The 14,073-nt window shown below is 37.5% G+C and overlaps 1 protein-coding gene across 4 annotated transcripts in view; it reads right to left on the bottom strand.

Moving 5' to 3' along the window:
* Nucleotides 1-438: 438 nt before the first annotated feature.
* Nucleotides 439-14,073, bottom strand: part of shisal1a (shisa like 1a) — a gene marked incomplete at its 3' end in the record, with an annotated part of 30,007 nt that continues 16,372 nt past the window's right edge. For 2 of the 4 annotated variants that reach the window (XM_079818180.1, XM_079818181.1), the window contains exons 3-5: nucleotides 13,444-13,657; nucleotides 11,045-11,338; nucleotides 439-2,359 (exon numbers count right to left, since the gene is read on the bottom strand). In XM_079818180.1, coding sequence (XP_079674306.1) covers nucleotide 2,359; nucleotides 11,045-11,338; nucleotides 13,444-13,657 — 509 coding nt within the window. Of the gene's footprint in view, nucleotides 2,360-11,040; nucleotides 11,339-13,443; nucleotides 13,658-14,073 lie in introns of those variants that run through there. The other 2 variants (XM_079818178.1, XM_079818179.1) reach the window with 1 other exon arrangement.

Genomic DNA, 14,073 nt, shown 5'->3' with positions numbered 1-14,073 from the left:
TGAATAAAAGTATTCAATTATTTAAAAAAAAAAGTCTTACTGATTCCAAACTTTTGAACGGTAGTTTATAAATTAAGTTCAGGAGATATACTGTCTGTGTGTGTAAATGTGTGTATATGTGTGTAAATGTGTGTAAATGTGTGTATATGTGTGTATATGTATATATATATATATATATATATATATATATATATAGATAGATAGATAGATAGATAGATAGATAGATAGATAGATAGATAGATAGATAGATAGATAGATAGATAGATAGATAGATAGATAGATAGATAGATAGATAGATAGATAGATAGATAGATAGATAGATAGATAGATAGATAGATAGATAGATAGATAGATAGATAGATAGATAGATAGATAGATAGATAGATATATATAGATATATATAGATATAGAGAGAGAGAGATCGTATAGACATCCAAAAACACTGCAAAAGATAAATCTTTATTTCTCCCAGACTGTAACAATAAAAAGTTAACAAGTGCAAATACATCTCCGCTGCCCCCCCTCACCCCCACCCACTTACCTCATAATAAAAACAGAGAGAATTTTTAACAGGTGGACGGCCATATCACATTTCAACTGAGGTACCAACCACTATCACAGAACAAGGTGCTAGGCATGTACTACAGATTTACCGTAAGGCAATTTATAACCATTATAACTTATTACTCCAGAACATAACATATCTCTCTTCCCTCCACGAGGGGAAAACTATTAGTTTCACCTTAAATAGATAAACGAAATCACAACAATTTCTCCTCTATACACAACACAACTCAGCACAACGCTGTGTGTTATTGCAGGTGAATACTCACAGCCTAACAGTGGCTACTTTTACCTATGTCTAGTTGGTTTCGACTCAGTGCACAAATTCAATAGGGATAAAAATTATGTTGTTGTATTTCTACAATGAAGGGACCCTTAGGCATCTGATTATCCAGAGCCACACTCCATGAAGCAGTGCCACTTAGTCAAGTTTCAGGCAAAGTTATGGTCGATAAATGACATTTATCTTAATAGTTCTTCATTATTATCTATTGCTTTGTCGAAATTATTTCCCCAGCCTATAATGTCAGTAGTTCTAAATGTGTTCTAAATGGTTATGTCACTTCCTTAAAACAGAATGAGAAATTTCCAAATCATGTTTAAGCCAGTCTTGAAGTCTAAGGGCCAGATTTACTAAATAGGGCATATTAGTGTGAGAGCGCAAATCCAAAAAAGAACAGATGGCAGTGAAAAGTTCTGCGTGTTTTACTAACAATGCGCACATTAAAGAACAAAGACGCAACCGCAGCGCTATCTACCAAGAGTAGCACAAAAATAAGCATCTGGTTTAAGACCTGCTTTTTTTGGCCGTTAAATAATGGTACAAATACCAGTAAATTAACTAGCACAAAACTTAGTAAATCACCTTGCATGATTCATTTCAATACTCTCCTTCCATAAATTTAGCGTCTGAAGGGGAAACTCCTACAAATGCATTTGCAAAAAGGTTAGCTGCAAAAATAACCCTGTCCAAGCCTTTTCAGCGCAAATTTTTCACTGCGTGTCTTTAGTAAATCCTGACAGTAGTTTTTTAACGCCAAAAGAGGGTTTGCGCTGACGCTAGCTTTTAGCAAATCTGGCCCTAGATGTGTGATCACATGAGCAAATTTTTTTTTTTGCTGTATTGTTTATTGTACTGTTGCCATGTAAAGTCACGTTTAAACCAAACCAAGCATTTCTGTTGGTCAACACGGCGAATCCGTTGTAAAATCTGTGTTGTGAAATCCCCAGTCTATTGAAATGCCTGGATTTCACCCTAGAAAATTTGCAGAACATGTGACTGCACCTATAAATACCGTATGTAAGAAGATGTTGTGTTTAATCCTATTGGGTCAAATTAATATGTAAAAAATCTATTTTCGCTACTTCAAGAAAAGCCAACCAATGGCTTCAGAGCAGTGCAAACATGACATGTACTGTAGAGATTTACAGACCCATCGGCCTTTTCTCTATCTTTTCACAAAGTCCTATTCCTTGCATCTAAACCTTAACTTCCGAAATGACAAGGCAAGGTAGTGGGACAACATTCTCATTAAAGTCCTTCAACAGCTGTTGAAAAGTAGATCCAGCTGAAAAAGCCTCCTCTGATTGGCCAGAGAAACTCATTTGCAGCTGTCAGTCTCAGCATCAGCATGTGGAGAAAATGCCATCCAGCAGAGCTGCAGGAGGTCGCCGGCACAGTCCCTGTCATAAATGTAGATGGGGCCAGAAAAAGAGTCTCAGAAACTAAATCTCCATTTCCTGGCTGTTCCTCCTTTGTCATATTAAGTATATACTTGGGATCAAAGCTGGACGTCTAGAGAAACGGAGAGAGAAAGAGATCAAGATTAAAATAATTTAAAAAAATTATCTCGCTTATTATAAAGATCTGTCAGTTGACACCCATATTTTTTGGTGGTTTACGCATCAGAAGTTCTAATATAAGTATTAAATACATGGAGAATATAATCTTGGTATTTTACAATACAAGCATGTATTCTCTGTCAGTGATGGATGATGATCTTTAAAGGGAAAACATGATCTCCCAGTGGAACGGATGTGTTGATTAGGCCCTTGTGGATGTTCTACAATAATCATGCACCAGCTCTGTAGCCATGGGCAAGCCAGAGCACGATTGAGTTGTGCATTAACAAACAATCTCAGATCAGATCTCAACCTGTTTTCATGTTGATCTACTTCACTGTACGGAGAGACAGCATCCTCGCACAGACTTCATAATAATGCCTAATACAAGTCAGACTGACACAACACAGTTGTAAAACAAATTTTACTTAAATTTGTCCCTCCTTTCTTCAAAACTAAGTCAGCTAAAATCTGGAAGGGAATGGGACCAATCTGTAAATGTTAAAATAGTCAACATTTTAAAAGCATAGCCACAAGATGTAAACAATATGCACAAACACATGATTTTGGTGTGAAAAAAAATCACTTGCTAATTCCAAGTTTACAACTTTTCTGCCATGTCAACATAACTAGTAAAACCTTAACCTAAAATGATAAGAGCTAATGAGATAATGTAAGAGAATTAATAAAATAAGCTTCACATTTATGCTTTTAAATCCTCTATAAAATCCATCCGTCCGTCCGTATCTAACATCCCCAAACTGTTTATTTAATGGGATGTTAGTAAATAATAACAAAATGTTCCTTTTTTGGGTGCATTATCCCTTTAAGTGTTGCATAGTAAATGTCAATTTTGGTAGAGCTAGAACGGTCACTTGACTGCTGAAACACTTGACTTGAGTTACTTATAAATGGCATAAACATTTGGATCCCTCTGCCACTTGAGTGAGACTTGTGAGTCTCATAAATGGAAATGTCAGATAAAGACAGGACATTTAATCAACCCGTTTCTACAAACTAATCCTGTTTGCAATGATGAATGCCTGACTCCGTTCAACTGCCTGATCCTTATGCTACTCTGAACGTGGTCAGATTTTCAAGAATTTAGTCTTGGCAAAAGTTTCGGGAATGTCCAGAGCTTTGGCCTACTTTAGAGAAGGGGCTGTCTGCACAGAGCACCATGGTCATTTATAATGCATTACAGAACGCTTTTAAGCAATGTAGGCCAGGAGCGCAGACAGGTTTGCTGGTCTTGGAGAACACGCCTCTAAGGAACACACCGCTGTTCATGAAAACAGTTGAAATGTCACACACAGGTCTTCCCTTACTCCACAGGCATCCTGGAAAATACTCAAAATGGAACACTCTCCACTAAATGAGAATAGAATAGATAGAATATATATACATGCACTATATTGCCAAAAGTTTTGGGACGCCTGCCTTTACATGCACATGAACTTTAATGACATACCATTCTTAATCCGTAGTGTTTAATATGGAGTTGGCCCACCCTTTGCAGCTATAACAGCTTCAACTCTTCTGGGAAGTCTTTCCACATGGTTTAGGAGTGCGTTTATGGGAATTTTTTTTGCCATTCTTCTAAAGCGCATTTGTGAGGTCAGGCACTGATGCTGGGCGAGGAGGCCTGGCTCGCAGTCTCCACTCTTAATTCATCCAAAGGTGTTCTTTTGGGTTGAGGTCAGGATTCTGTGCAGGCCAGTCAAGTTCCTCCACACCAAACTCGCTCATCCATGTCTTTATGGACCTTGCTTTGTGCACTGGTGCGCAGTCATGTTGGAACAGGAAGGGGCCATCCCCAAACTGTTCCCACAAAGTTGGGAGAATGAAATTGTCCAAAATGTCTTGATATGAAGCATTAAGAGTTTCTATCACTGGAACTAAGGGGTCACGCCCAACCCCTGAAAAACAACCCCACACCATAATCCACCCTCCACTAAACTTTACACTTGGCACAATGCAGTCAGGCAAGTACCGTTCTCCTGGCAACTGGCAAACCCAGACTCATCCATCGGATTGCCAGACAGAGAAGCTTGATTCGTCACTCCAGAGAACACCTCTCCACTGCTCTAGAGTCTAGTGGCAGCTTGCTTTACACCACTGCATATGACGCTTCGCATTGCACTTGGTGATGTAAGGCTTGGATGCAGCTGCTCGGTCATGGAAACCCATTCCATGAAGCTCTCTACGCACTGTTCTTGAGCTAATCTGAAGGCCACACGAAGTTTGGAGGTCTATATCTATCGACTCCACATCTATCGGCCTACCACTTTGTGGCTGAGTTACTGTTGTTGCCTATTGCTTCCACTTTGTTATAATACCACTAACAGTTGACCGTAGAATATTTAGTAGTGAGGAAATTTCACGAATGGATTGCACAGGTGGCAACCTATCACGGTACCATGCTTGAATTCACTGAGCTCCTGAGAGCGACCCATTCTTTAACAAATGTTTGTAGAAGCGTCTGCATTCCTAGGTGCTTCATTTTATACACCCCTGGCCATGGAAGTGATTGGAACACATGAATTCAATGACTTTTGACAATATAGTGTATATTTGGTCTTCATTGGCTACCCATGAGTTTGTTTTGTGTTGTTGACATGCCGATTAGACGTTGTTTTCTGTGCAGCCATAGCAAATCCACTTTCCATGCACTTCCAAACGATGAGGACACAGGCTCGAATTGATACGGTAAAACCCAACGCCATTGTTACTGTTCGTATAACTGTGTGTACAAGGGCTGAGGAAACCCTGGAGCTGAAATTCAAATACGGTAATGGTCGTTTTGTTTCTGACTTGCACTGTAAGCAGTAGACCAATCACAACAGACTGGGCCATCTGACCAATCAGAGTAGAGTAGGTTTCCTGAAAGGAGGGGTTTAGAGAGACCAGATCCTTTATTGAACTGTTTCAAACACTGTGGATGCATGTAAATGTAGGAGACCTCGAAAAACAAAATTAGGAGCCTTTAAAATAGCATAAAAGATTTAATACTTTTTTTGTTCACTAAAATAATTTTTTTATTTACAAAAATAATTATACAATGCAGCTGTATTAAGTCATAAGCACACCTTTGCTGGAAAATGGCGGCATGCACAATGCAAAACATTACTGAATAGTTTGTAGTTTTCAGCACATTCTTACTGCTTATTCCAAGACAACCCCAAGTAATTTCCAAAATTTAGACAAAACCTCATCTATGTTTGCCAGCTCGATAATATCAGCAGAAGTGTAATTTGCAAGGCCATAAAATGTATACCAACTAAATCAATGAATGTAAAATTTTCATTAAAAAACAGTATTAAAAGGTAAACTGAAAAGCAGAAACAGCTGATTATGTCTGTATATGTGAAAGAAAGAGAGTTCTTCTAAACCAAACAGGAGGTCTTAATCCAAACCAAACCCTGCGAGTATGAGACAATGGTGAGTCACTTCACACTGAGATATTTACACAAGATGAGCACTGCCCTCTGTGTGCAATAGAAATACCAACTGCCCCCACTGGGCTTGCCTCCACTCCACAACCCCTGAGAGATGATTGTTTTGGGAAATGAAGCAGAGGCGTTCTGATGGGAAGTGTTCCGAGTTGGTGACATTCAGATGAAAGTATCAGTTTTCTGCGACTCGAGTGCTTTCAGAGGAAAATAGTTAATTTGTTTGAATTACAAAAGTCGAAGGCTCTCAGTATCAAATGCAAATTGACTGGTAATTTTAAAACAACGCTCACTGCTACACTCCATTACATAATCAAAATTGAGTGTCGGCTTTGCATAGTGTGTCAAATTCTCTGCTTTTTACACGTTCTAATTGGCTTAAAGGCTTGTTATTAAAGTAGAAGTGCAGATTCTAGCTCCTAAACAGCTTACCGCCTCATTATTCTTATTAAATGCCTGTTGAAGACATAATGATGCTTTTGCCATTACCCAGCGGTTGTGATTTTTGTCTTTAATTTCATTAAAGCCTTTAGGGTATTCAAAAAATATTCCCAATTTTTTTTTTCTTAAGTGCCAATCCAATACCATTGCCATCTGGAATCAAAAGAAATACAATCATGAAAGCTACGGGAAATCACTCTCCACTATTGGAGAAATTGTTTAATTATTATCAGATGGATTCTCTCTTATGCAATTCCATGAAAAATGTAATTTTATTCAGTGATGCAATCTGGTTTGCAGCCAGTGCCAACAACAGTCCAGAGCCTGCTGGTAGCCATGCTCCCGAATGTATAAGGCTGGACTGTAGTAAAACTCTAAACATCCAGGCATGTAGCGCAAGTGTTTTTCATTTTGCATAGCCAGCAGGGTATTCAGTTCCCTATAATCATATGTAAAATAGGCCATGTGACTCCAGCGGTTCAACCTTAATTTTTTGAGAATATTTTTAAAACGACTTTATTCAACAAATTCGTTCTAGCCTGTGTCAATCTCCTACGCAGTTTACATTGTAAATAGTGCAGTGTTTTCGAGTTCTACGCAGCCGATGCTGTTCACATGAGCACCACGATGCGTGTTATGACGCAGAAGCTGCCCCTTTTTTACAACGTAAACTGCGTAGGAGACTGGCACAGGCTTGAACGAAATAGTTGAATAAAGTCGTTTTTTTGTTTTGTTTTTGCACACTAGAAGTATCCTCGTCACTTCATGAAATTAAGGTTGAACCACTGGAGTCACATGGACTATTTTAACATTGTTTTTACTACCTTTCTGGCCTTGAGAGTGTTAATTAAATTGCTGTCTATGGAGGGGACAGAGAGCTCTCGGATTTCATCAAAAATATCCTCATTTTTGTTCCGAAGATGAACAAAGATCTTACGGGTCTGGAATGACATGAGGGGGAGAACATAATTTTTGGGTGAACTATCCCTTTAAATACGCTTTTTGAGTGCCCCTAGTCAGTGCCCCTATTGAGTTTTATTGTAAACAAACAAACATTGCACTGATACATTTTTCATAATATCGTCTTTTGTGTTAAAGTCACACAGGTTTGGTAATAAAATCTTAAAAAATATAATTAATGATTTTTTTTTGTAGTTATGTCAAACTCAAAAATATTTTATCAGGTACAAATTACTGAGAAATTTGCAATTATTAAAAAGTGTTTAAATAACAGATAATCACAAATGAACCACCAATTCTTTGGTCATAAAGAACATGAAGAACATTTGGTTACCCTTTTTATTTTAAGGTGTCCTTGTTACAGTGCAATTATACATTTAAGAACTGAGTAATATTAATTAACTACATGTATTTATTGTTGGATTAGGGTTTGGTTTAGGGTAAGTTGCATGATGTAATTATGCATAATTTGCAGTTATCACTATAGTAACTAATGTAACGTGTAACAAGGACACTGTAAAATAGTGTTATTGAACATTAACTTTTTGAAATGTCAGAATTTAATTATTTTAATATAGTAATATATTGCCAACCCTCGTTTCTATAAATGAAAAAAGAAGAAGCTTTGTCATTAGAGTAAGTACCAGAAATATCTTGGGGCCCATTAAATATATTCTTGGACAATATGGAGCTTTGGAGTCAAAAAGGTTGAGAACCACAGCTTTAACAAATTGCTTAATTTTCTGCTTCAAAACCAGAGGGATGTAGATTTTTTTGTTGTTGCTTAGATTTGGGAAAATGTGGCTGGACTACAATTAAATTCAATATTACACAAAATGGGGTTTGTGGATAATCCTTTAATCTGCCTGCTACTTCATAGTAATGACATTTGAACCTTTTTGAAATCTATCTTTGAAATAATCATTCAAAAAGAAAATCTTGACACAGTAGACAGTCTAAAGGAGGGCAGAGGGAGGCTTTAACTTCTAAATTATCTCCTGCCAACAGCATGCAGGTGCAGGACTTTAATTAGCAGCACCTGCACAACAGACACACACACACACACACACACACACACACACACACACACACACACAAAGATGGACCAGGTGGAAGGGGGCAGAGAAAAATCACATTTCACTTGCATATTAAATTACATTTTAGGCGCTGTTGAGATCCAAGTTTTAAAGTGATCATTGTCTATTATTTGTAGTACAAGTTCATGGTATTGATTTAAAGCACACTTTAGCATAGTGATCGTGAACACAGACATGAGAGAAACTGCATTTCAGATGCTTTGAGATCAATTACATCTCAAGTATGCCAATATTCAATTAACCTTATTCTTCAAAATTCTTTTGGAGTCGGAAAAGCCAGACAAACGTATTGCTCTCACGCATCTTATCTCTGAGCTGCAAGAGCTCTATTTCTCCAGCTTCTTCAAAGTGCGAGACGCATCATCATCATATTACACGCTAGATTCCACTCGCCTGCCTCCAGACGTTCCACTCTCAGATGACAGGACAGGTGTGGAAGGGGAGGGGCGAGAATGAGAGAATGGAAAGCTCATTGGCTCGTTTCGGAGTTCAGTGTGCATTTCAGAAATGCAGCTTCAAAAATAACTCTAAATCAGTGTGTACACTGTAATTTTTTCCCCGGCTTTTGCATTTGATACCTGTTTAGTGTATGATGTGATCTGGGTGACATCTTCGGGAAAAGCGAAGGCAGACATCAATTGTATTTTATGTTATGATATATACTCTAACATTCAAAGTTTGGGGTCAGTAAGACTTAAAAAAAAAATTATAGCTTTTATTCAGCAAGGATGAATATATATATATATATATATATATATATATATATATATATATATATATATATATATATATATATATATATATATATATATATATATATATATATATATATATATATATATATATATATATATATATATATATATATATATATATATATATATATATATATATATATATATTATATTATATTATATTGATGAAAAGTGGTTGTAAAAACATGTTTGCTACACAAAAAATCAATTGTTTCAAATAAATACTGTTGTTTTGAACTTCAAAAATTCATCAAAAATGTATCAAAGTTTCCACAAAATTAATAAGCAGCACAACTGTTTTCAACATTTATACTAAGAATAAATATTTGTGTAATTGTACTGTTTTTACTGGATTTGTTTCAATTAAATGCAACCTTGCAGGAGACTTATTTCAAAATCGATCTAAAATTTTTAAACCGTATGTTAGCTAAGACTTAAAAAAAATTATTTGTTGTTTGTGCACATTTTACAGTATTTAATTTTTTGGGTTTTGTGTGGGCAAAGGTGCAAAAGCTTTGGTTTGGGTTTGAATTGGATGCCAAGGGTCGCCATGTCAAGGTCATGCCAGGCAACAGTGAGTGACAGATTCAACAGATGGCAGAGCGAATGCTACCTCATACTGAGCCAGATTAGCCATGAGAGACCCATGTGGCCAACAGCTGCAGTTAGAAGTTTCCCCTTCAATCCCATCTGAAACAATTTCTGTGGTGTCTGAATAGTTCCTCTGCTTGAGCCAAGAATTTGCAGAGTTTTAAAAGGTCAGCTTTTCACCGTTCTTTAATATGTGATTAGTTGGTAAATTCTGTGTCTAAGGTGTATCCTGGTAGCCTAGAAATCTAGACGCACCACTAGCGGCAGCAAATATAATTTGGAGCCAGGGCGTCTAGCAACTCTCCGTTGGCTTGCGAGCTGTAAAAAGCAAACTCTAGTCAGGCCAATCTCATAGTGTATAGAGTCGGTGGGCGGGCTTAACATTATGACGGCAGAGTTGCGGCGGTTCCGCATGCTACTTGAAAACAAGGAAGCAGGCGAACAGCGGTCTTGAATCGGCCTTGGCCGCGACTCTGGAAGACTTAGAGTTCAGCTTTTCTTTGAGAAAAGAACAAAGAACGGCACTGAAGTCATTCTTAAAAAAGGAAGATGTGTTCGGATTTTGCCGAGTTTAATCTATTAACTAGAACTGCTGAAGAACCACTGAAGCACCAAAACTGGTGCTATATAGCACTAAAAAAGGTTCCCCTATGATTACGAGCCAAGAACCATTTTTGGTGCCATATAGAACCTTTTTTTGTGTATGATAACGTTTTGGTGCCACTTTAAAATACGGTTCATGAACATTTTTGCAGCATTTATTAATCTAGGTTAATGCTACTTTATGCAAAGTTTTGTTCATTGTTAATTAAACCCAGCAAGCAATTTTGCATTTAAAAGATGTCTAATAGCCATCCAAACACAGCCCTGACGTCTAGGCTAAAACGAGGCAAAATTTGGACTGTCAGTGAAAATTTTATAGACGTCTAACTAAAGAAAGGAAGCCAAACACCTTGCAATCACTGTTGACTTTGCTTACATGATGGAATATCATATCTCTTATTTTGGCAAAAACATGTAACCAAATTCAGGCTAGTTATTTTGGCTAGAAGTGGGTTACTCATTGCCAGACTATATCGGGTCTATAGTTAACAGAGGCAGTGAATATGTCTTAGAATATATCCATCTTCTTATATCTTATTGTATATATATTGTTGTTATAGTTTACATTTATGTTTTATCCAACGTTCACTCAAGCTCATTTTTGTGTCAGAGTTCGACACAATCCATCAAGATCAGAAATGAATTAGGGTTATGCTACAGTGACTCTCCGGACATAACATAAGGTTCCTGGGTGTTTAGTTATCTGGGAGCTCTCCTTTATCCCTGTTCGTTGACTCACCAGGCTGTTGAGGTCTGGAAGGTCAGGAGTGTAGGGCTCTGTGCTTCGCCTCTCAAGCTGTGCCGTGGATGTTGGTGGTGACTCAGGCCTGATCCCATATTGTGTTCACCCTCCTGAGCTACACTGTGCCACTGACTCCTGGCCTGTTTGAGCCACCGTCCTCCCAGTCCCCATTTCTCCAGGTAGACCCGGCACAACTCGTAGTTCATAGCTGAGTAGTACAGGAAGTCCAAAGCCAGAAGGACCATGACGAAAAAGCCATAAATCCACACACCGATGAGGGCGGTGTAGTTACTAAAGAGACAGGAGCGACAAAGAGATGGAAGTTAGTGATGATGTTTATACTTGTGCTCTACAAAAAGTTCATTTTGAATGAGAAACTGGTATAGTTATATCAATACAAGGGAGAATGGGCCTGATTTCTTTCCTCATTTAATTGCAATGAAAATTCAGTGCCAGTAAAGTGCTGTAATTGCTTTCCACTGGTCTTTGTGATTGCTTTGGCTGGATAGGGTGTGGGTCAGGCAGACATTGTACAGCTTCCCAGTGGTCTGGGATTCCACTGTCACACAGAGGGATTAATTTGATCTTGAGGGGTGAAATAACATTTTCATGCTTGACTAGAGTCAGGGCACGGTGACAAGCTGGCCTTTATGTCACTGCTTCATTGTTTATGCCCCATTGTGGGGCTGAAAATTAATTGATTTGTTTTGGATTAGTACGCCAATGTTTCTCTGAGGGATATCTCCGATGCACGACTGAAACAACAAGGTCTTAGTTTTTCATACGCACACGAGTGTAGTCTCTTTTGCGATGGCTTAATGTCAGAGGGATTCTTTCATCAAAAGAACAGACAGTTTGATCTGGATGCTCAGTACAAAATGATTAATAAAACGCACACACAGCAGACATCAACAGCAATGTTTCAAAACTGCTGACGCAGGCTGTGACAATACAATCATACATCACTTTTGTTTTTCGTAAGATATTGCACTGATATTTTCAACTTTTAAAAATGAATTTATATCATTTCCTACAGTCATGGATGTACTAAAATATTCAGGATTAAAAGGGGCAATACTAATGTAATACTAATTTAAAAAAAATAAATGAATGTCATTTAAATCAGGGATTTTGAAAGGGGCTGCTAAACAAATTATTTTACAAAAATGTTATTAGGAAAAAGGGGATCCTTCACAATTGGGCCATCATATTTGCGGGTTCTTGACATCAAAAAAGTTTGAAGATTGACTTAAATACACCTGTTCTGTCATAAATGTATTTTGTGTGCATATGGTTAGTATCTGCTGTATTATGCATTTTGAACCGTGTTTGCATATGTGTGAAGATGGCAGACAAAACCAGGCTTTCCGCAAATATGCAAGTCCATCTGATTGTCACATTTTTCTCACCTCCCTCGCAGTCAGCTGGAGGGATAAACAAGCCATGATAATATTCAGAAGAAAAGCATCACTTTACTGATCTCTGGTCTTGCTCACTGCTTTAGAGATTGGGAGTCATTTTTCAGGCTTCGTTACTTTAACAGGGAAAATCTGAATGGCACTGCTAGCCTTCTGTGGTCATTACAGCACAGAGAGTGCTTTAACAGCACAGCGTACGGGTCAGAACCTTGTCAGAGGAAGTTTTCAGTCTGGTGCGGACTGGCTGTGGTAAGGTTTAGATGGATGGACTAGCTGCGAATTAATATGTAGGATAGAAGTGTGCACTGAGAGTACACTGTATCTTTATCACCCAAAGATTAAAATAACAAGTACAAGAGAAAGTGTGAATGAGAAATATTCAGAAAATGTAGAATTATTTCACACTAAGATATATCAGAGGTTGTTTGTCATATTTAAAACTATATAGAGTTTGTAATGGAGATGGAGACTGTTACATATAATAGATTAGTTTTGTATATTCATTATATGGGTATATAAGTAGCCAAAATTTGCTACTACATAAATTTCTATTTTAGTCAGACTTTTTGTCTATTGAAGAAAAATCCTTTAAAAGGTAGTCATTAGTCAATATTCATTAATTTGAGTCCGTTTTACTCACATGGAAAAACAAAATATAAACATTTAAAATATAACATTTAAAGTGAATACTTTTTATCATTTTATTGTTTTTTTATATTATTATGGTCATATTTTTTGCCAACAGTATATTTAAATTTTATTCAATTGTCTTTTTTTGTCATGTCTTCGTTATAACCAAAACAAATTAATTAAATAATTTTGTTGAAGAAATTAACTGGTTGTTACCTCCTAGAAATATTTAGATGAGGGTGCATAATTTGAAAAAAAAAAAAAAAAAGTTATTGGTTTAGGACCCCCCCCCCCCAAAAAAAAAAAAAAACCAAACAAAGTTATGTTAAAAATGTTAGAAGTGCTCACTTGTGGGCATAGCCGTCTGAGTTGGTGGTGAGGTTGAGCTGCATCACGCTCTGAAACTCAGTTTCGTTGCAGCAGTACTTGAAGGTTGTGTGGTTATGATGACAGCAGAAAATGTAGGTCTTGTTGTCCGAGAGTCGAGGGCAGTGGAAACCAAAGTGATAGCGCCCCTTGTGGTCGGAGTAAGGCTCACACACTCTGAAGTGTGCCGAGAGAGCTGCAGAGAGATAAAACACTGGAAGATTAGGGAATAAAGCAAGGTCGATAAAGCTGAGTGATCTGATTCAAGGTAGGATGAATGACTTCTGATATGTGCTCGATAGAGATTATTGGGGTGGAACAGAGGGAGAGCTTTACGGAGCAGATCTTTCATGTCTCCAGTAATTAGAGCTTTGGCTGCTAAACGCTGCCAGATTCATTAAATATGTCCTTTCTGACTTTCTGAAGTCTGTCATATGGTACATTACAACTCCAGAACCATAAGCACTGCAAAAGTGAGAGTTTTTAATATCACAAGTGACATAACAGACATGCACCAAAACAGACAGCCTTTCAGCTTGTGAACTAACTCCCCATCGAACAATCCTGGCACCAGTAATTGCTCAGATAATGAAGTTCGCAGAGTCTCGGAAA

This window comes from Gobio gobio (assembly GCF_949357685.1).
Source record: "Gobio gobio genome assembly, chromosome: 5".
Lineage (NCBI taxonomy): Eukaryota > Metazoa > Chordata > Actinopteri > Cypriniformes > Gobionidae > Gobio > Gobio gobio.
The sequence above is the reverse complement of the archived record's forward strand: the minus strand, read 5'-3'. Positions and strand labels throughout refer to the sequence as shown.